The 24,780-nt window shown below is 37.1% G+C and overlaps 1 protein-coding gene across 2 annotated transcripts in view; it reads right to left on the reverse strand.

Annotated features, from left to right (window-relative positions):
• Nucleotides 1-15,926, reverse strand: part of Ano3 (anoctamin 3) — a 263,776-nt gene extending 247,850 nt beyond the window's left edge. Inside the window, exon 1 of one of the 2 annotated variants that reach the window (XM_040745992.1) lies at nt 15,645-15,926. In XM_040745992.1, the coding sequence (XP_040601926.1) occupies nt 15,645-15,690 (46 nt within the window). In that variant the 5' untranslated portion in view covers nt 15,691-15,926. The remainder of the gene's footprint in view (nt 1-15,644) is intronic. The other variant, XM_040745994.1, reaches the window with a different exon arrangement.
• Nucleotides 15,927-24,780: the final 8,854 nt, after the last annotated feature.

Genomic DNA, 24,780 nt, shown 5'->3' on the forward strand with positions numbered 1-24,780 from the left:
TGCGAGTTTCATACATGAATGGATGATACATTTACCCTATTTCTACCCCTCTCATTCCCTCTCCTAACAAGCCCATGTCTTCCCAACTTCCCCTCAAAAACATGACCTTTCTTTTTTCTTTTTAATTTTCCTCCTTATTGAAGATAAATCTTTTTCTCACATAATATATCCTGATTACTATTTAATCTCCCTATTCTTCTCCTAGTTCTACCTCCTCTCCCCTTCCCTCCCATCTGGTTCCACCCGTTTTCTGTCTCTCATTAGAAAATGAGCAGGTTTTTTATTCATAATGATAAAATATGATAATAATATTAATCAAAAACTAACACATAATAACTGGATAATACTAACAAGCAGAAAGAAAATAGCTAAGAGAGGGCAGAAAATACAGAGATGCATTTGTTTGCATACGTCTAAATCCAGAAAAACAGTGAAATGAAAGCCATAATATGTATGCAAGGGACCTGTAGGTTAAAAAGAGAGAAGAAAAAATAAAATAAAATAAAAAATATGATAAAACTCTATAAAGAACAAAGCATAAATAAAAGGAAAGTCCCTAATATGACATCAGAGGATAAGGAACCTTCAAAGATGCTATTGTATTTGTTGACCTTTGGCTATCTATTGCATGCAGTCTACACTTAATAGTAGTTATTTTCCCCAATAAGACTCTCTTAAACGAAACTGAAGTTTCATTTGTAAGCAGTTAACATTTGGAGCTTGCTTCTGGGTTAGTGATAGGGGCATATGTTGAATTCGTTCAGCTCTTAGAATTATCTGTGCAGACCTGACAAATTATCAAATGTGTAATTAAGAGAAAAAAGACACTTTATTACAGATTCTAAAAAAAATCTCTTTAACTTTCAGGAAACTACTGGAGAATGTGTATCAGTAAATAACAATTAAGAAAATTAAGCACCTACATGAAGATTTCACATATCCATTCACCTACTACAGGCTTATGGCTGCTCCTGAGTTTTGCCAACTCTGAATAAAAAAAATTACAAACTTTTAAAAGTGGAGAAAATAGTTAAAATGTAATTATCTTTAAACTTTCAAACAAATTAGGAAAGAGTAGCAATGGATAGCACATAAATAAATAAGTATATGAGCTATTTCTCAGGCAAAAATATTACCCCAAAAGAAATTAGCCTAAGCATCAGTTAGATTAAGCATCAGTTTATTAAAAAAACATGACACACTGATTAATCAAATTCATGCGGATAAAATATAAAAATGATCCACAATGTAAGGGTATGATATTTTCAAAGAATTAATAATATTCTTTTTAAAAAGCTAGACTTCAAGTAGTTCTGTAAGAAATTATATCTAAATTTAACAAATAAATTACAATATACATGAGCGATTCAGATCAACCATAGATAATAATGACTATTTTAAACTTAGTCATTATTCTATTTCTTTTAGTTTTATATTACAGGGCTTCATGTATCCCAAGGATGGTTTCACAATCACTTTGCAGCCCTGAAAGAACTTGAACTTCAATTACCAAGTACTAGGACTATAGATGTGTGAGAGCTTGTTCAGCTACCAAACTATTTTAAGACATGGCTGAAACTTTGATGGTCATCAGCATTTAATGTATACAGCTTGACAGCATAAGATGTTTATATTTAAGTGTAAACCTGTGAAATCAATCATCATCACTCAATGCTGTAAAATACTCATCCCTTACAAAGGTTGATCCTGCTTCTTGCCTTTATGGTAAGAGTAGTTAGCATAGGATCTACATTCTTAGCAACTTTAAAAATTCTATAACATGTTACTAATTTTTCTTAATTAATAATAATGAATTAAAATTTAATAATAAAGACATTATAGTGTATAAGATTGAAAATGTATTTATTTTAGTTTTTAAAATATTTCATGAGAAATCAGCAGCTATGTTCTCAGTCATACCTCCTAGTTACCACAGTTTTGCATAAGTATTTACATGTACTGAATTATTTAATTTCAGCAAAAATTCCTTATTCTCAAAATTAAAAGAGAGCTAAGTAATATATTTTAAAAAGGTCTAAATTCCATAAAAAGAAAACAAAATGAAAACTGAATACATAATATGTGGTAGGTAATGTTTTAAACTTGAAGAATTTAGATAACTTCTACATTATTGAAATATTTTTGATAGTATGAGTAATTAAGGTAATTTAGAAAGGTCCAGCCTTTTCCCTATGCCTGAGAACCTGAGAGCCACATGGTGAAAGGAAAGGATGGACTCCTGCTGGTCATCATCTGATCTCCACATATGTACTCTGTCAATCCTTCATCCAAATAGGTAAACAAAATTTAAACATTTTAGAAAAAGAGCAATGAAGGAAATGTGTAGATGGTTTAATATATTACATCAGGGAAAGAAATATTCCCAGATATTATAGAAAAAAATTAAAATATATACCTCCAAACTCACTGAACATCAAACCAACTAAAGAAGAAAGATGATGGAGGTAATCAAAACAAAAACAAAGTCAATCCTGATTAAAATAAAAAGGCACATCTTTTCGATTTTGACAAACAACTTAAATATTCACAAATATTGTCACTGAATTGTGTAAGAATAAAAGGTTAAGAAAAATAGGAAGGGGCTGGAGAGATGGCTCAGAGGTTAAGAGCACTGGCTGTTCTTCCAGAGGTCCTGAGTTCAATTCCCAGCAACCACATGGTGGCTCACAACCATCTGTAACGTGACCTGGTTCCCTCTTCTGACGTGCAGGCAGAGCAATGCATACTTAATAGTAAATAACATAAAAAAGAAAGAAAAATAGGAAATTGTTGTATAAGGTTACATAAGTACCAAAGAGTTGAGAGGATGAATTTTTCATTCTCAGCTCAACACTGTAAATTATAACTGAGACATGGAAACACAGTAGCAGAAACTCAGATCTAGATCCAAGGGGGTTCAGGAGGATTTTCAGTTCCTCCTCCATTCTAACTTTATGGTAAACAATTCATTGGCCTAACCCTATTGGCAAGTTGAATGACAGGATTTATTACTACTTCAATCCCTTTTCTTGCTACAGATCTATTTGAGCTGTTTATATTCTCATCATGTAATTTTAAAAGGTCCTATGTGACTAGGAATTTATCCATTTCTTCTACTTTAAACTCTTTTTACTAATCTCTAAATACAATACAGTTCTGTTTGCATGGTATGAAATGTATGAATACAACTAAACATATTTAGATTTTATAAAATTTGCTATAAAATTAATAACTCATTTGAAATCATTTCAAAAATCAATATTTTTAGTTCTACTATTAATTTGCCATATTGCTTCTGGAAGTGACATACTTATAAGCATTTCTGCTTGGTTGTAAAGCATACAAAGTCCTAGTCTTTTTCCATGAAATTTAATTTCAATGGACTGGAAAGCCTGATGATTTTCATAGAATTCTGGATAATCCTTGAATCTTGAAAATTAAGAAGTTTAGATCATATAGATCTAGATGAATGAACAAAAGTAAATAAATTATTCAAGATACCATGAAGGGATTAACTCTTTTAATCTGTATGTGTGTATATATTTAATACCTAACCACCAAGTAGCTTCCTAGAATCTGTTAAGCATGTACAATTAATACCTGACATTTGAAAAATATTTTGAGACATATTTTCCATGTCCATTCACCTTTACCCACAAAGAAGAACTCTGGTTCATGGGCTAGTGCATCTCAGTTGTGAGGATGGGAGACACATGTTTCATTGTATTCAACAGCAGATCCAGACTGCCTGCATATCTAAGTGCTTCCACAGTACTACAATTTAAAGTAGTTCCTATTTTATTATAATCTAGGAGGAAAACAATAGCTGAAGAGGCAGCAAGGTTGATTGTACTAATGTGCTGCCAAGTTTAGAGCATAATTTCACACTTCTGTGGTTCCTGATGAAGAACAGAAAGAACAGAGGATTTGGCTCTCAATGCCCACACACTTTTGTTTTAGATACAAAGTGACTGACCCAAGAAAGGACAGTGGTACATTACAGTCATGATTAAGCTTGGATATGGTAAAAATTCTTCCTGGAACTGTGATATCATTCATAAGGAAAACAAGCAGAGCAAGGAAATTAGCTACTGACAGGCGTGTTGGAGGTCATTGGAAATCAGGTGTTTCAAAGTTATTCAAAGAACCTATAAAAACTGGAGTTCTTGTGGGCTTTTGAATAGTTACATCATGCAGAAATCAGTTCCAACCACAATGCTACATCCCACTAACAAGCAATGTAACACTTAACAACATTAGGGCTAGAAATACCTCTCAAGCAGACCTTCCCATCCTCTGTGAAGCTTCCTGTCCAGTGCCACATGCATCCACGCACATAGGCCCACTTTCTAGACTCCATAACTTTCTATAAACAAAAGGACTCATTCTTATATCAGCCCTGAGGCTCCATTCTTCAACACTTGCCAAGGACAGGAGACATTGACTCCATTATTGGAGGCAAAGTGTACAAAAATCACAGTCAAAGATAGAAAGACCCCCAACTACTAATCATTTAATTTTGGTTCACTGGCCTGGGAATTATCTGGAAGTCATGATGAATATCCAGAATCAACTAAACCTCCAGAAAGGGAAAGGAAGAATGAACATTCTTCCAGTTGCTTCTACTTCTAACAGCTTCTGTGAGCCACTGCAATATCACACCATCACCAAAGCTGTATCAACCAGTTAAGAATAACCAGTATGGTTATCTATTAAAATCTCAGAGGTCAGTGTTGCTTAAATGAATTAGATACATTTCCCAGCATGCAGGGAAATAGGAATTCCCAGGGAAATGCTGGTTTTGTTTAACTGAAGTTCTATTTTATACGTTCTGCCAGTCTTTAGAGGCTGAGGCAAGATTGTAAATCAGCTGAAGGTTTTTGAAGTGTGGTTAATCCCAGCATTGTAGGAAGGTTATTTGACTGAATCTGGTCCATATTCACCAATTAGACCAATTATTGAACTGAAGAGAAAGTGGGAAGTAGTTTAGGACATATTAGCACAGGAGACCACTTCCTAAATATAACACCAGAATCATAGACACTGAGAGCAACAATCAATAAACAGGACCTCCTGAAACTGAGAAGCTTCTGTAAGGAAAAGGACACAGTCAACAAGACAAAATGGCAGCCTAAGTAATGGGAAAAGATCTTTATCAGTCTTCTGACAAAGGGATGATCTCCATAATGCATAAAGAACTCAAGAAGCTAGACATCAAAATACTAGATAATCCAATTAAAAATTTGGTACAGATCTAAAGAGAGAATTCTCAACAGAAGAATTTCAAATGGCCTAGAGACATTTAAAGAATTCCTCAATATCCTTAGTCATCAGGAGAAATGCAACTCAAAATGACTCCAAGATACCATCTTACATGTGAGAATGCCTAAGATCAAAATCACTGATGACATCCTATGGTGCAGAGGATATGAAGTAAGGGGAACACTTGTCTACTGCTAGTGCAAACTTATACAGCAATTTGGAAATCAGTATGGCAGTGTCTCAGAAAATTGGGAATAAATCTACCTCAAGATCCAGCATCACCACTCTTGGGAATATACCCAAAGGATGTTCAATCATGCCATAATGGCACTTGCTCAACTATGTTCACCCCAGGATTATTCATAATAGCTAGAACCTGGAAGCAACCTACATGCCCCTCAACCAAAGAATGGATAAAGAAATTGTGGTACACTTACACAATAAAGTATTATTCAGCAGTAAAAAACAAAAACCAATGACATCACAAAAATTGCAGGCAAGTGGATGGAACTAGGAAAAAATCATCCTGAGTGAGGTAACCCAGACCCAGAAAAACAGATTATGTACTCATTCGTAATTGTATACTAGATGCAAAGCAAACTATAATCAGACTGCAGTCCAGAGCTCCAGAGAAGTTAGGTAGCAGGAAGATCCTAAAAGGGGTGCACACATTACCCTTGCAAAGTGAAATAGATAAGATCTCCCAGATAATCTGGGAACATGGGGGTTGAAGGGTGGGCATGGGGGATGAGAACACTAAGGAACAGGATGGTGGAATTGGGGGAGGGATGGAGTAGGAGAGAAATGAAAGAGACATTTGGATAGAGGGAGCTTTTATGGGGCTAGAGAGAAAACTGATGATAGGGAAATTCACAGGAATCCACAAGGGTGGCCCCAGCTAAGACTCCTAGCAATGGTAGAGAAGGTACTTGAACTGGCCCTCCCCTCTAATCAGATTGGTGACTAACTGTCATCATAAACCTTCTTCAAGTAACTGATAGAAGCAGATGCAGAGATCACAGCCAAACATTAGAATGATCTCTGAGAGTCCACTTGAGCAGAAAAATTAAGAGAGCAAGGAATATTAAGATCATGATGGGGAAACCCATGGAAACAGATTACCTGAGATTGTGGGAGTTTATGGACTCTAGACAGACAGCTGGGGAACCTGCATGTGACCAAACTCAGCCCCCTGCATGTGGCTGACAGTTGTGTAGTTTGGTTATTTTCTGAGGTGCCTTGCAGTGGGACCAGAAACTGGCTCATGAGCTACCTTGTGGGAACCCATTCCCTATGGTGGGATACCTTGTTTATCCTTGATGCAGGGAGGAGGGGCTTGGTCCTGCCTCAACTTAATGTGCTAGACTTTGTTGACTCCACATGGGAGGTCTTACCCTTTCTGAGGAGTGGATGGGGGTAGGTTGGGAAGAGGTAGAGGGAGCAGGAGGAAAGGAGGGATTGGGAACTGTGAATGGTATATAAAATGAATACAAATTTAAATTTAAAAATATGTGTTGTCAGACACAGGATGTAGTCTATGTGTACAGGTTATATAATCTACTTCTATGTTCTTTGAAATTAGGTCTGACTGTTGCTTCTTTATTTGTCATTAAAAATGGTGCTATGTTCTGTTTGTTTGTTTGGTTTTAGTTTGTTTTTGTTGTTGTTGTTGTTTTTGGGGTAGGGCTTCTCTGTGTATTTTTGTAGACCATGCTGCTTCCAACTCACTGAGATCTGCCTATGTGACTCCTGAGTGCTGGAATGCTGAGATTAAAGGCATCCACTGTCACAGTCCAGCCAAAACTGTGCTAATTTTAAGGGGATTACTGAAAGAACTTGTCTCCTCCTGTGTTAAGCACTGACAACAAATTCCACTGATATTCCCTTTATCACACTCCTTGGGAGATGAATAGATATCTTTTAATCTTCTCCTCTAATACCACATGGAAATCTAATGAAAGTCTTTAGATTTTTTTCCAACTTAAACTGTCTTTTTAGATGGTCCAATAGGTAAATTATCTACAATCTGTTCTGCTAGTAAAGAGAATAAGAAACACCAGTTTAAGGAAACAGGACTATTATTCAAGACATACAAGGAAATTTACTCAGCCATGGTGCTTACCTATAAGGTTTAGGAAAATAGACAAGAAGTGAGGATTTTTTTTGTTGTTTTGTTTTGTGAGAGACATTTCTGTAATTTGACAAGCATTATAACTTATAAAAGAACACTAAACAATGAAAAAATGGGAGACATGGGAAGAGAGGTGTGTAATGGTGATAGGTAGGTGAAGAAGTATCTAATCAGAGGAGCCATCTTGATAGCATAAAGGTAATGGAAGCATATAAGAGGTAAAAGAATAGAAATTGCTGATGGAGACTGAAAACTAGTGTAACGAAAAAGTAAGTTTTAAAAGATAACATACATATTTTCTCTCCCAGTTCATCACATAAAAAGATTCTTTTCTTTTTGATCTAAAGTACAATCATGGGATCTCTTTGGAATTTCTGTCTTGACTTATTTGTCTCCAAGACAGTTTGCTGTCCAGGGTCATTACAATCTTTATCTCTGCTGGTTTTTACTAGGATGAACATGACTTATACATTTCAAAAGGATTAAGTAAGTATGATGCACATCTTTTTTATGATAAATTACCCACTAATTGGAAGATTTCTCTCCTGGGGAAATGAGGGGGTATTAGGGAGGTTGGTGGAATGGCATGGGAGGAGGGCAGGGAAAGGGAGAGGGACCAGGAATTGACATGTGAAGCAACCTTGTTTCTAATTTAAATTGAAAATAAAAAAGATTTCTCTCTAATATATATTGAAACCTTATTACTATAATAAAAGACTTCTGAAATTGAATACGAGATGGGAGGGCCATACAGTTTGCAGTGATTAGTTGCTGTATCACTGTCCTGCTGGCTGAGGGAATTGTCTTTTGATATTTTTAGATGAAGAGGTTCTTGTGGGATGACCTCAGGGCTGTATGAAATCTTTCAGTTTTCCAACAATGACCTGGCTCTAGGGTCTACCACCACATTAGAATTATTACATTCATTTTTGTTATTTTTTTACAACACAATCTTACAAGTTGGGGGATACTTCTAAGTATTTTAAGTTCACAGTGAATTTTTAGGAAGTATGTTTGTTTTCATAAATTATTCTTGGTATTGTCTAATTCTCAGACCTTTAGGGAAAGGAACTTTGGAGAAGACCATCACCATGTTCCCTAAGCATTAAAGACAGGAGTGGGGTAGGAGAAGTGTTACACAAATGTACCATTTGTGTCTTAATATTCTACTGATACTTATTCTCCACTTTAACCAGTCGAGATTTTCTACATTAGTTGTACTCCAGTAAACAAAGAGAGTTCTATGAGGAGATCTGAGAGCTTCAGTATCATATTGGTAAAGAGTTTGGAATTTATACAGCAGATTGACATTATGTACATTAAACAAAATAATATTAGTAGGTTAAACTAGTCAGAGTCTATGGTTTCTTGACCATATTCACAGACACCCTACCTTTAGACCACAATAAGGGGGAAATCAGGTTAGCAAATGGCAAGAAAAGTTCCTTCCTACTGACTATCTTTCATTATTTCTGAAGGTACGGCAGGCTAGTGGGAGAAAATGCCATTGACAGTCTTACCCAGCTATGAATATAGTGAGCTAAATTAATGGCCTGCATGACAAGATATGACCATGGGATGGAATGTATATTATAGAGGTAACCAGTTGCATTCTCATTGTATTTAAGGAACACTGAAGAGGAGGAAGCATATGCCTGCTATTGAAGTCTAAAAGCAATATCCTAAAAACATATTTTCGTTTCAGATATATTTAAAATGTTATACAAGATACTTAAAACTAGAAGACTGGTAATTGGTGTTCAACTAATAAAGCTTGAAGGCCTACACCAATGAGGAAGGAGGTAAGAATGTCTGAAAGAACAGTCAGTATTTTGTTTCTTGCCTTTTGCTCCAGTTAAGACACATGGGACAATGGAATACTTTCAAAGGTACTATTACCTGGTAAAATTTACCCATCCAATTTGTCATAGGGAATAAGGACATCCCAAAATCTGGAACCTAATAGTATGTATCCTGAAGAAAAGGAAGTCAATGGAGAGGGAAACATGCCTTGTGCTTCCTGAAGAACTTGAAAGGTTAGCAAGACCCTTATCCATCTCAATAGGGGGTACCACTAAAGCAAAGGGACTCTTGTCAAATTATTGACAGTAATCCTTTAGGAGTCTAGACTGATACTAACATCAAAGTGGGTAATTCTTGGCTACTAATATGGTATTGGACACTCAACAAGGACTATAAAGAGCAAAACACATGTTTATAATATAAAAATTAGAAGCTTAAAATATGAAAAAGGAAAGTTGGTGATCGATATAAACATTTTTCCCTAGAAGGACTCAGTTCTTACTCTGAAACCCAGACTGTAGTTTACTAAATACTTCTTGTGAAATTAACTGAAAGTTCTCTGGTAAGCACCAATGAAAACATGATGGAAGACGGCCTTAAAGAGAATACTGTCTTTGGTGTGGACGCTATGATTGAACACACCTCTATCTTCTTGCTCAGAGAAAAGACATTTAATATTAAGTGTATGGTCCTTATTACTATAGTATTATTTATTAAGAATGCTATGTTGGCTTTTAAGTGTTCTGTGTGGGAACAGTTGAAACTCTATAACAAATCATATTTGCATCACTACAATGGCATCCACGACTGTTGGTCTGATAATGGATGCCTATGCAAATTAAGTCAACCTTTGGCTAGAAGGAAACACTATAAAACATGGAACATGATATCCACTTGATACAATAGCATGGCCATTGTTTTCATTTGTAAGACTAACTACCAGAACATAAGTTCTCAACACAATTGTCCCCATCATAAATAGGGCAGGGATTTAAAACAAGAGTACCTTTCATAGAAGAGACACAGGCCCCATAATCAATTATATTCAATTCTACATTAACATATTTCATATCATAGATGGCAGGGATGTTAGGTGCCACAGTTCTCACCCACATAGGTGTATAGACTCAAATCTTTACCAGATATGAGATTCAGTCATACCAGGATTTTCACTTGAACTATTTCCCCTATGACTCACATAACTTTGAATTATTTTTACAAGAGACAATTTTTCTTTCTTTAGTCATAAATAAAATGAAGGTCTGGAAATACTAAGGGGAATTACTGCACAAGGGTGAATGGATTTCTCTTAGTAATTTTGCGTCTTTTTTCTTGTTTTCTAAAGTGTACAGGAAGATTTTGATACTAAAGATGTTGCCCAAGGAAAAATGAAGATTAAGAAACAGAGATTTGGAGAGTAGGTGTTATTCCCCAGAACCGTTCCTCTGTGTGTCATGATGCAAGAACTGAGTACACAGTTGAATTTGGAAGAGGCTTGCAGATAGGCATTTGCAGTAACAATTTTATACAAATTTTATGTAAATCAAAAACAGTATTATTTTCCATACCAGTCTCATTTCCCTATCCCTCCCATCCTCCCATTCTCCCCACCAATCCCCCATCCCATGTCCCATCCACTTGCCAAGGTGGGTGATGCCTTTCATGATAGTGAAAAAGAGAATGGGTGCTATTTTCAGTCTTCAGATCTCCATATAAACATTAAAATCATTATAATTAAACAGTTAATCTCGGTACAAAAATGTTTCCTTCTGGAGAACTATTTAAAAATATTACATTTGTGTTTAACCAAATGCCATTTAGGATTTTTAATGAAATTCTCACAGCTTTAACTGATCTTATTAAACCCAAGATGATTGAGACAGGCTGTGTTTAATGTAACCTATGTCCTCCTTGAATATCTTGGTAGCTATATTGCTAAATAAACAGTCATGAGAAGCCAGAACTATCATTGTTCTTTTCTCATCCATTATTGTATGACATATTAATCAATCATGGGCTCCTTGAATCCTAGCCTAGGGAACAAAGTTAGATTTTACCTGGAAACCAATTCTAAGTTGCCTACTCTTAGGTGTGCTAAAGTAATAACTCCTATTTTTCTGCAATAATAAATACTTCAATATACCTTGGTAACACCAGAAGTAAGGAAATTACCTGTATTTCTCATATTTGCTGAAGATTCTCGATTTCATAAGACAATCTAGTACTTTAAGCAGAAAAAAATTAAAAGTACATTGTTGATCTCTGTAGAAACTCTAATAGCATTTTCAAGAAACAAAATCTCACAAAGTCTGAGGAATGGATGGGGGGTTGGGATGGGGAGATGGTAGGGGGAGTAGGAGGACAAGAGGGAGAGGGAACTGGAATTGGTATGTAAACTAAGATTGTTTTTAATTTAAATAAAAATCAGTAAAAAGAAAATAGAGAAACAAAATGTAAATACGACTGAAATGCAGACTTGTCAGTGATTCTCATAGGCATAGGCTCGGCAGATCTCTCAAATTTCCTATTAAATCAACTTTTCAGAGAAAAGGAGTTTTTGTATGTAGGTTTGTTTTTTTTTATTTTTGTAAGATGTTCAGGAATGAAAATGTTCTGAATGACACTATCACGATGCAAACAATGACTACATAAATGTCGGTTGAGTATAGAAAGAATAAATACCATATCATTGTATTGCAATCTTTAATGTATGAGGTTTATTGCTCATCTGAATTTTCTTTATGAAAACTTTAAAACTTCCTCAGAGGCAGTACACTAATTAGTTAGAGCATGTGATTATAATGGATACTATCAAAAAGGAAAATTGTTATAATGCCCAGATCCCACTGTTTGCCCCAAAAGCCAAACCAAATGAAGTAAAAATAGAGAAAAGGAAAATAAGTGTGTGTGAGCGTGTGTGTGTGCGTGCGTACACGTGTGCATGTATGTGTCTGTGTGTGTCCTGATGAGGGCATCTTATATTCCTACTATGTCAATAAAAAGATAGGCAAGCCTAGAAATGATAATAATTAATATTTTGGCAATCACTAAGTTTTGAATCCCAACTACCTGCCACACAGATTTGTAGTTCTATTACAATATTGTTCATTGATATTATGTTCATTTCAAACAAGCATGAACAGACTTAACAATATTAAAGCTGTATGCAGCACATGTAACGTTAATGTGCAGGACAAAAAGAGAAAAATATAGATGAGTGGTCCTCCAACTTTCCAATTCTGTTACCCTTTATTACACTTCCTTGATCTGTGGTGACCCTCAACTGTAAAAGTATTTCATTGCTACTTAGTAATTATAATTTTGTTACTGTTATAAATTATAATATATACATCTGACATGCAGTTTATCTGATATATGACCTCAAAGGGGGTTGTGACCCACATCTTGAGAACCACTGCTTTATACCAGGTAATGGAGACTTTGAGTTAATAATTATTCTTTTTGGATAACTACTCTGCCATCTCCACTGGTTTTATTAATTAGGATGAGCATTATCAGCGATTTGATTTGATTAACAAAGGTATAATTATATATTTAACCAGTATCCATGAATATTTAGTTCTTAATGAGTGATGACAACTCATTCTGTGTTTCCTGGACAAAGAACTACAGACAACTAATGACTTCTGGAATAAGGAGAATTAGCTTCTCCCAAGAATGTGACTCCTCGTTGATTGTAGTATTCAGGGTGGTCAGTAATGCTTTTTAACAGATATTGAATTCACTTGGATAAATTAAAATTAAATGGCACAATTGGTTCACTAAACTAAAAAAATTTCCTAAACATGAAATGAAAGTAGAGCTTTCATTTTATAGATCAGAAGAAAAAAATCTTTGGCTCCACATAGCTAACTGCCTGTCTTGTCCAACAGAAGAAAAAAGGTAATCATGGGGTGAACAAGTATAGATATTTCCCAAATAAATGATCCTAATATACCATTTCTATCCAAAAGGATGAAAGTTACCTTAATGTAGGACTACTAGCATACCCATTTTTATTGTAGCATTATTCACAATAACAAAGCCAAGAAATAACTCTATGTACCCATCTATGAATGAATGAAAATACAAAATTTATGGATTTATGAAATTAGGTTGTTTGCAGTAAAATAATGGAATTGGATATCAGGAGAAGTTAAAAAACCCAGTCCCACAAATATAAATATTGTGTGTTTTCTATCGTATGTGGAAGTTGAGAGTGGAGTGATAGAAGAATATGCAACTACCATGTAAGTATAAGACACTGGAAAGAGAAAGGAGAATAAGAAAGAGGAATAAAGTATATAAAGATGACAACATAAATAAAGTATATTATATGTATGGGTAGAAGTATGATGAAAACCCTCAGTGTATCTATTTAACATTAAATATATAATTAGCAGGGAGAGGGAGAATAGAAAGTCAGAAATCAAGTGTTCATCAGTATCATAAATCAGTATCAAAAGTGAATAAACACTTTCCAGAATTGTTCATCTAGTGCCAAAGGCAAATCTAGCATTTAAGACTCCAGAATATCAGTACAAAATACACCTGTCACTCTAATATGCAATGTTGTGGTAACTAGCACTGGAAAATACGTCCAGATCAGATGACACACAAAGTGTCATCATGCTTCTTCCTACTGAAAAAATTAAAATAGCTGATCCTTAATGTGGGTTTTCTTTTCCTAGTAGGGCCCTACCCTAGACAAAGAATTATAAGCAAATGATGTCTGCTGGGAGAAGAGTTAGACTCTCCCAGAGATGGACCTCTTATTGGTTGTCTAAGAAAGAGTTGTCAGTCTTGAAACTATATAAACACAAGCAATAAAATAGACTAAAAAGGTCGTATTTATATATTCATGAATAGACATATGAATGTAACAATAACAAAGTAAAATGGGCTATCAACTTGAACATAGGCAAGTGTCATGGAAGGATTGATGGAAAGGAACCTGGAGGGACTAGAGGGAGAAAAACAGATGAAATAAAGTGTTAACTTTAAGTTTAAAGTGAATATTGCTTCTTTTGGGGCAGTCCATTTCCTCATGTTTACGTTTTTGCTAAAGATGTTCTGTGGGGGGGCGGTCGTGTGTGCGCCAAAATGTGAGATTTGAAAATAACTGGCTCATAGTGCATTATCAAAGAGACACTAACCAACTTCAAAGTTGATGGTTCTTTTCTTCCTAACATACAACACGTATCATAACAGAAATATTCTGGGTCTCCCAAAGCATTAGAACATAAAAGTGTGAGGCAATTTCAAGGTTCCTATTCATTCTTTTTATTCTGAATGCTTATATGTGTTTAACGATGTAAGGAAACAAAACTTCTTGAAGTAGTTTTATTTTCTTTGGAATTCTTTGAGATTAAATAGAACTGCAAAGAAGACCAAATTTCAAGCTACTCCTACAGTGTCTCACTTCATCCACAATTCCAACATACATTCAAAATACATTGAAGCATGTGAGTTTGTGCAGATTATGGTTCCTGGCTGGAAGCTCCTTTAGCACAATATTTTGCCTGAAGAATAAATTCCTACTAAGTTTTCCTGTGGGATTATACAAGGTTTCAGAGAAGGAACACTAGCAGTGTTAGACGGGGAGTAATAAGGTTTCAATAAATACTTATTTTAATGAACAAATGTACTACTTCAGAATTGCATATTTTAGCCACTATATGAGCAAATATGACATAATTACCACCATTCATTCATTCAATGCCATTAATGCTGAATAAACACACCAGACAACAAAATTCCCAGAATCTGTGTCTCTCAAAGAAATCTGTGCTTTATAAAAAGCCATTTAAATAGGTAAGACGACAGTACAGAGTATTAATAATTCTTGATCTGATCTTGCAACTAGTAAGAAATTTGTAAAAGCTAAAAGATATGCGGGAAGTTCCTGGAAGAAAAACCCAATAACTATAAAAATAGGAAATCCATAATCATACATGTGACCGGAAGATAAAGTTTTCCAAAAAATTACAGAGTTCCTTCCTCTGGGACCGGCAAACTTCTGGGATTTTCCATAAATTCATTTATCATACAATTTTTCAAGCTCAGCAAAAGTAATGAATTTTGCTCTTGTGAACCTTAAGCGATACTAGAAGAGCACACTGGAACAAACATCACCCAGATTTTCAGTCTTCAACCCCCAGCGTTCTGCAGGGACCTTCTCATTTCAAAGAGTTCACTGCAATGCATTGAAGGAGACATACAAACAAGTCCTGACATTACGATTCTGCTCCCTCCCGGGCTCTGTGCAGCTTGGGATATCAGACTTAATCTCCGACGCAAGGTGGGACATCTATAAAATGGGGTCTTAACTTTACAAAGTCCCTTAGCTGTTCAACACACAGGTAGAAAGGATGCTCCTGCATAAATGCAAGGAAATGCAGATCAGGATGTGGTCCCGGCAGGGAGGAGGGAGAGAATTCTCACTGACCTTTTTGCTGTTTAAAGGACTGAATCGAGCCTGAGTGGTGGACCATTTTCACTCTGCGGGTTCCGGTGGAGTTAAGAAGCTGTCCAAGAGGGATGCAGTAGAATAGTAGCCCCACTTTCCAGAGACTCCTATGGCTCTGAGTAATCCTGGAGCCACCTAGCTCATCGCAACCTGACACCTGCTTTAGCCAGCACTTAGCTCTGAAGGCTGTGTGCCCGCCAGTCTCATTGTCATAGCAACGTGGGAGGGCAGTCCTGCGCCGGCTCCCCTCAGTGGCTACTTCTGTAATAACCCCACATCCAGGCTGTTTCTCAGTGCTGCAGTGAGGGTGGGTGTTGCAAGGGGTTTGGTGTATGTGGGAGAGACAGAAATTTCTTAACGACGACGCATATATCCAAGCATTGCTCACAGGGCTCTCACGAATGGGCTCCTTTTCAAGCTCTGAGCCTCCTTATCACACCCAGGCACCAGCATTAATTTCCTAGAAGTTGGTCTGTAAATAAAGAGGGATGAAATTGGAATCTGTCCTGACATGAGAGTATTAACAGATGCAGTGCTGTTTTCATCTTTCCTTCTTAAATTTAAATGTGGGAGAGGTCACGACAGCATCCCTAGTGTGTGCTGGTAGATAAGCAATAAGGTCTAGAACTTTGCATTTAAGTTTCTTTCTGCTTCAGCTACTTCGATTTTAGTGTGTGTGTGTGTGTGTGTGTGTGTGTGTTGTGATACAGCAATGTTTAATTCTTCCAAACAGGTGCTGAAGAAACATCACCCATGGTACTCAGTATAATCATATTAAAGCCATAAAAACAATAACACGCCATATTATATTAAAGAAGGCTCACAGCAATTCCTAAGCGCCATTAGTACATAAATGTGAACCACATTTGAATTGAAGGCAATGGTCAAAGAAATGAAACAACCTTGGGAGGATCATACTTCAGTGGCTAAACAAGAGCAAGATGCAGCTCAACAAATTTTCCAGTGCAATGTCCTTTTTTCCATATAACCATAGCTTCCTGATCCCAACCGGAAATTCCTCCCAGAACAGTATAAATAAGGTATTATTGAACAGACATACAATAAAGGGGTCTGGTGTTTCTGAATTTGAAGATTTGTCAGACCAAATTTGTCAGGATGAGTTTAAGTTCCAAATAAAAGCAGATTTTAAAATGATAATATTTCACAATTTTAAAAACCTTTGGATTATTTTTATCTTCATGCAGGTTGCACAATTCAAAGACTATAGAGGTAAATGATATTGGCTTCAAAGAAAGAAATCTCCATCATGCAAAGGTATTTAGAACCGGGAACCTTAAAGTTACACTTCATAACTATTTGTAAGGGTCACTTATAAGGTGGATACCTTCAGTTAGCCTGTTCTCAGAGAGCTTTTGATATTATCAGAAAAAAGAGGAAACATAAGTCAACAGATATGGAGACAGAGGAGGTGCTACTTGGATCTACTCTGACTAGAAGTAATTTCAAAGAATATGCCATGATATTGAACAATGAGTACTAGCTACACACACACACACACACACACACACACACACACACACACATACACTGAGGAAATGTTATATCACAATGGACTCAAGTGTGTCTTTTGTGAAATGAATATCTAGCAAAGACCTTGTCCATTATCTCCAAAAAGACATGGTATGTGGCTGAACAGATGATAAGGGAGTTAAAGAGCACTTACTGCTCTTTCAGGTGGACTAGTTTTGTCCTCAGCATTCACTTAGATGCTCATAATCTTCTTTAACTCTAGTCCCTGGGGAACATTATAGTCTCAGAGGACAATGTGCACACTTGTTACATATACACACACGCAGGCAAAACACTACTGCATCAGATAAATAAAAAAATTTAAAGGGTTAAATTTAGTGCATATATATCCCACATCTCTAGCTCAAAGAACCTTGTTGAAAAATTAGGAAGAAAGATTCTAAGGAAGAACACAGAATTTGCTGTAAGACTGTGTTTCCTAGTAGTGTGAGAAACTCCAGTCTCATGATCATGCCTGGACAAGCATAAGTTGAACAAGGACAGCACAAGTGGACATGCCAAACTAAACAGGGGACTTCCAAGAAAACATAACCCTACAGGCAATTAAGGTGTGCTAAGAACTAGTCTTCCTCTGGGGAGAGAAAAATTGGTTATCCAATACAACAAGGTCAGACTTGAAAGCATATATGAAAGTAACATTATACAAACTGAGAAGGTTATATTTAAAATATGTATGTATTTAGAAATATGTATGATGTAACAATCAATATTCAAATAGATTGTGAAGTTGAATGACAGCAAAAAGGGATGTATGGAAGGCTTGGAGGGAGGAAAAGAAAAAGAAGGAAGAAATGATGTAATATATCATAATATCAAAATAAAGCAAACAAAAAGACTTTTTATACAGCTACATTTAAAGACAATTATATCAAATCCAGGAGCAATAAATGGCTATCCTGAGATTGGTTTTGTTTTGTTGTTTGTATCATCAGAAATAAAAATGAGCTGGGCGGTGGTGGCACACGCTTTTAATCCCAGCACTCGGGAGGCAGAGGCAGGCGGATCTCTGTGAGTTCGAGGCCGGGCTGGACCGATAGCCTCCAAAACAATACAGGGAAACCCTGTCTCGTAAAAACCAAAAAAAAAAAAAAATGATGGTGAAACTAGACTCAGATCATGTACATATCCTCTAACTAATGAGATTCCAAAACAACCTACCCTCACCTGTTAGGCTAGAACCAGGCAGTATATTCTAGAACTAATTTATATAAGGAAACTAACACAATAAATCGTTGTCACAGTGACTTTATTAGATATCCGATTTGCTTTTGATAATTTCAAACTCCTGGAACAATGAATAACTTTGGGTTGCAGTCATCTAATTCAATTAATTATCATGAGGCTCATAGAAAGGAATTAAATGCCTATGTTTCTAGAAGATACTTCCAGTCATAGGTATAGCACCTTGACCTCTTGGAACCTCTCCTAATCATTAATTGTTTCCAACTAATGTTGGGACCAGAAGCCAGCAAGAGGAAAAAAATGATACAGTGGTTTGAACTGGAGATGAATTTAGGTTTTTCAAACTGATTGATTATTTTTAAGCAACAGTTTAGACAAATCTCCATTCCTTTCAGCTCTGTGTCACAGCTATCATTAAAATATCTTTGGGTATACTTGGTTTTCTTTTTAAGCAAAATAATAACAATCATTATCATTTGAGGTTGTAGTGCCAGATTGATTAGCAGGGGATTTAAAGAACATTTTTGCTTGTTTTGAAATCGGTCTTTTAGGGAAGGTTGCTAGAGAAACAGTTTTGTGAGGGGCTGGGGAAATTTTAAGCTCCATCTGCTTGATAGGAAACACATTGCAAAAGAGAAGGGGAAATGTGTGTGTGTGTGTGTGTGTGTGTGTGTTTGTGTGTGTGTGTGTGTATTGGGGGTGAAATGTGAACAAAGAGGAGTTGGAGCAATGACCTTATGGAAAAGAAATCTTCCTGTGATACAGAGTATTTTTAGACTGCCATCTCCATTGTAAAGCATTTAAAAGTTTGAATTAAGTTGCGACAGTAGGAAGACTATACTGTTTTAGACTTTTTTCTTATGGCTCTTGGTTTCAAAACATTCCACAAATTAAAACTCTACAAATTGTAATGCTTTAAGAACGTTGTTTATTTTACATATTTCCAGTTAATGTCATTTATAGTCTGACATACAGTATGTTTTTCAAAGTTTTGCAAAATAAAAAAATAACTAAAGAAACAGGCCAACATGTCCAGAGTAATTACTTCAGCAAATTGCAATTAGGACTTAAACTTTCAATATATCCCTCTACTTTTTCTGATATTTAGGTCAATAATATACATTAAATCACACCTACATCTTCACATTTCCCTACACCTCTCATGTGTATCTTGATGCAATTTCACTATCAAGGGAATCAAGAGAAATAAGACTGCCTGTTTGGATCTTTAATCAGCAGCCTTAATTAAGATTAAATTTGCATTCTGTTTCTCATTGCCTAAACAGTCACATAAATAGAATCTGCCTTTGCAGTGTTTCCCTTGTAGACTCAAGTTATTTAGGGTATTAATGGGTGAATGAAAACACAAAGGAACTTTTTAAAGCATCATCCACATACAGCAAGTAATAATGAAAGAACACTATCTCCAGGAGATACTAGAGAGAAAGACGGTCTCCTTGAGGGTGAATTGAGTACAGATTAGTAAACTATCATCTTCATAGACAAGTGAGTGTATCTATGTTTCCATTCCTACATCCTTAGGAATGGAAACAAGCCCTTTGTCCAGGAGTAGCTGAATAACCCAAAACAAACTCCATTCTTTTACTGTGTTCTATTTGTTGAGTTTTGGCACTTTTAGCCTTATTGGGCGTGGTGATATATTGTTTGTACTATAAGAAATAAAGCTTGACTGAAGACTAGAGGGCTGAGATAACCGCTAGCAAACCGTAGAGGTCTGGAGGTATGTACAGACAGACAGGAAATAATACGGTTGGGCAGAGAGAGGAATATAAGATGGGAGGAGACAGGAGCTTACTCTCGTTTCTCTTTTAGCCTGGGAAGTTGGCAAATTAGGTGTGGCTGTGGGTTGCTCCATTGTCTCTATGATCATTCAGCATTTACCCCTGTATCTGACTCTGGGACTTATTTATTATTAAGATCAACTTGAACTCATATAACAATTGGGTTTGGTGTGTGTGTGTGTGTGTGTGTGTGTGTGTGTGTGTGTGTGTGTGTGTGTGTTTAGTTTTGTGGTTTTATTTGAAAATTGGGAGAAGGAAGTAGAAGGGGAGAACATAAAGTTAGGAAGGAAGGAAGAGAAGGAGGTTTGGAAAGATAATAGGAGAAAGTAAAACATGTTCAAAATATATTATATGAAAATTATTTTTAACAAGTCTACAGATTTCAAAATGAAAAAAGGAAAGTAGCTTTACTTTGGGGGGATAATATATAATTGCTCTATTAAGTAGGCGATACTTATTGTGGTCTCTATTTAAACATGACAAACCAGTCATAAGAGTAACACTATAATATTAATCACCACTTAAAAATGGTATGAGTAAAACCTCAAGCCCAAGTGGATCAAAGACTTCAACATAAATCCAGTTACACTGAACCTAATAGAAGGGAAAGTAGGGAGTAGCCTTGAACACATTGGAACAGGAGACCGCTTCCTAAATATAACATCAGTAGCATTGACACTGACAGCAGTCAATAAATGGAACTTCTTGAAATTGAAAAACTTCCATAAGGCAAAGAACGTTGTAAAAGGACAAAATAGCAGCCTAGAGTATAGGAAAACATCTTCACCAATCCCACATCTGACAGAGAACTGATCCCCAAAATATATAAGGAACTCAAAAAACTAGACATCAAAATACCAAATAATACAATTTTAAAATATGGGGTACATCTAGTCAGAATATTATCAACAGCAAATTTCAAATAGTCAAAAGACATTTAAGGGATATAATAACATCCTGAGTCATCAGGGAAATGCAAATCAAAATTACTTTGAAATACCATCTTAACACCTGTCAGAATGGCTGAGATCAAAAACACTGATGACAGCTTATGTTGGAGAGGATGGAGTAAGGTGAATACTCCTCCACTGCTTGTGGGAGTGCAAATTGGTACAGCCACTTTAGAATTCAGTATGGCAATTTCTCAGAAAACTAGAAATCAATCTACCTTGAGACCCAGCATTACCACACTTAGGCATATACCCAAAGAATGTTCAATTATACCACAAGGACACTTGCTCAATTATGTTTATCACAGCATTACTCATAATAGCCAGAACCTGGAAACAACCTAGATGCCTGTCAACCAAAGAATGGATAAAGAAAACATGCTACATTTCAACAAAAGAGTGTTACTCAGCTGTAAAAAAAAATGACATGATGAAATTTTCAGGCAAATGGATGGAACTAGAAAAAAAAAACATCCTAAGTAACCCAGACCCAGAAGACAAAGGTACAATTATTCATATATAAATGTAAAAGAAAGGATAACCAGACTACAGTTCACTGCTCCAGAGAATTAGGTTACAAGGAGAATCCTAAGAGGGACATAGGGATCATCGTGGAAAGAAGAAATAGATGAGATTGTTGGGATAAAGTGGGAACATGGGGTGGTAGAAGAGAGGGAATTGGGGATAAGAACACGAGGGAACATGACGGTTTAGTTGGGAGAGGTAAAGGGAGGGAGAGCAATGAAAGAGATATTTTCATAAAGGAGGCTATTGTGGTGTTAGGGAGAAACCTGGTGCAAGGGAAATTCTCAGGAATCCACAAACATGATCCCAGCTAAGACTCCTAGTAGTAGTGGAGGGGATGCCTGAACTGGCCTTGCCCTCAAATCAGATTGGTGAGTACTCTATCATCGTAGAACCATCGTCTAGTAACTGATGTAAACAGATGTAGAGATGCATGGCCAGGCACCAGGTCAAGCTCTGGGAGTGCAGTTGAAGAAAGAAAGGGGGAATTATAATGAGATAGGGGGTCATGATCATGGCAGGGAAACCACAGAGACAGATGACCTGAGGTCAAGGGACCTCACAGTCTCTAGACAGACAGCTGGGAAGTCTGTATGATACCAAACTAGGCCCTTTGCATGTGAGCAACAGCTGAATTGCTTGGTCTGTTTGATGGGTCCCGGGTAACAGAACAAGGATCTATCCTTAGTACATATGATGACTTTTTGGAACCAATTGCTCAGCCTTGATGCAGGGGGGAGGGACTTGGTCCTTCCTCAAATTAATGTAGCAGGCTTTGTTGACTCCCAATGGAAGACCTTACACTTTCTAAGGAATGGATGGGAGGTGAGTTGGGGGGAGTGGGGGGAAGCATGGCTAGGGGAACTGTGGGAAAATGTATGTGCAGAAATATTTATTTACTGGGAAAATATCCATGGTACCTATTGATATATGCAGGAAGCAAATACATATTATTTTCATAGAAGGTCTATATATTTCTCACTGTAATAATTGTAAAATGCTGCTAAGTTTGCCTGAAAATTATATGGAATAAATGATTCTAGTTTTTCCTGGTTAGTGATATTTTAATCTTATTTTCCAGCAGTAATAGAATGACATATGCTAAGTTGACTTTGTTCAACTTTGGTTATTAAAACTCTCAAAATTATTTTTACTTTTAATTTTTATTTTATTACTTTAATTCTAAGTACCTTGCTTCATATGTCAATCCCAGTTACCTCTCCCTCCCCTTCTCCCACACCCCGACCATCCCCCCAGCCTACCCCACTTCCTTCCATATTGGCATTATCCAGAGTCTGTCATTTCGCTCAGGGAAGGGTCTAGGCACTCCCCTAAGAGTCCAGGTTGACAGATCATCCCTCTTCGTGTTATGGACACCTGAAGTCCGTTTGTATTCCAGGGATAAACACTGATACACTGCCCAGGGCCCCATAGGTTGCCCAGGTCTCCTCACTCACTCTCACACTCAGCGGGTCTGGATCAGTCCCATGCTGGCCTCCCAGCTGTCGGTCTGTGATCAAAGAGCAAAACTTGCTGGTTTTGCCTGCCCAATCATTGCCAATTTGCTCATCGCTCCTCTCTCTCTGTCACTTGGTTCCATGGGTTCAGTTCAGTGTTTAGCTGCAGGTGTTTGCCTCTGCTTCCATCAGTCACTGGATGAAGGTTCTGGGATAGCACATAAGGTAGTCGTCAAGTTCATTATCAGGAATGGGCATTTAAGGTGGTCTCTTCACTATTGCTTAGCTTGCCAGTTGGTGTCATTCTTTTAGATCACTAGAGGTCTCACTGGTGCCAGATGTCTCTTCAAACCTATGACTCCCTCTATTATGGTATTTCTCTCTCTCTTTTTTTTTTTGCTTTCTGAATTATTTTTCTCTTTTTTTATTTTTATTTTAATTTTAAATAGCTTGTTTTACATGTCAATCCCAGTTCCCTCTCCCTCCCCTCCTCCCCCCTCCACCATCCCCCCCATCCTCCCACCCTATTGCCAATTCCTCCCACATAGGAGATATCTAGAGTCTATCATTTCACTCAAGGTAGGGTCCAGGCCCTTCCCTAAGAGTCCAGGCAGAGAGACCAACCCTCTTTGTGTTATGGACACACGATGTCTGTTAGTATTCCAGAGATAAACACTGATCCACTGCTCAGGACCCCATAGGTAGGCCAGGTCTCCTCATTGACTTTCACATTCAGGGGGTCTGGATCGGTCCCATGCTGGCCTCCCAGCTGTCTGTCTGGGGTCCAAGAGCTCTCCCCCTGTTCAGATCAGCTGTCTCTCCTGGTTTTGCCAGCCCATTCTTTGCCAATTTGCTCTTCGCTCCTCTCTCTCTGTCACTGGGTTCCTTGGGTTCTGTTCAGTATTTAACTGTGAGTGTTTGCCTCTGCTTCCATCAGTCACTGGATGAAGGCTCCAGGATGGTTATAGACATCAAGTTCACTATCAGGAATGGGCATTCGAGGTGGTCTCTCCACTATTGCTTGGCTTGCCAATTGGTATCATCCCTTTAGATCACTAGAGGTCACACTGGTGCCTGATCTGTCTTCTATACTATGATTCCCTCTTCCCCCTATCTTATGCCCCCAGTCAACCTTCCTGTTCCTCCATGTCCTACTCTCTCTTCCACTTCTCCCCCTCTCTATTTCCCAGGTTCCCTCCCCCCACCCCTTGCCGTGTTCCCCATCTGTTCAGAGGATCTTGCCTCATTTCTCTTCTTTTGGGTACCATGCATATCTTTCAGGTTCTTTCCTGTTTCCCAGACTCTCTGTCAGTGAGAGTGCAGACTGGCACTCTCCTGATCCATGTCTAAAATCCACATATGAGTGAGTACATACCATGTTTGTCTTTTTGTGACTGGGTTACCTCACTCAGGATGGTTTCTTCCAGTGCTATACATTTACCTGAGAATTTCAAGATTCCATTGTTTTTTTCTGCTGAGTCATATTCCATTGTGTAAATTGGAATTTCCTCTATCCACTCTTCAGTTGAGCAGCATCTAGGTTGCTTCCAGGTTCTGGCTATTTCAAGTAATGCTGCTATGAACAGAGTGGAGCAGATGCCCCTGTTGTATGAATTCGCCTCCTTTGGATATATGCATAAGAGTGGAA

This window comes from Mesocricetus auratus, unplaced genomic scaffold (assembly GCF_017639785.1).
Source record: "Mesocricetus auratus isolate SY011 unplaced genomic scaffold, BCM_Maur_2.0 Super-Scaffold_100004, whole genome shotgun sequence".
In the NCBI taxonomy this organism is placed as follows: Eukaryota; Metazoa; Chordata; class Mammalia; order Rodentia; family Cricetidae; genus Mesocricetus; species Mesocricetus auratus.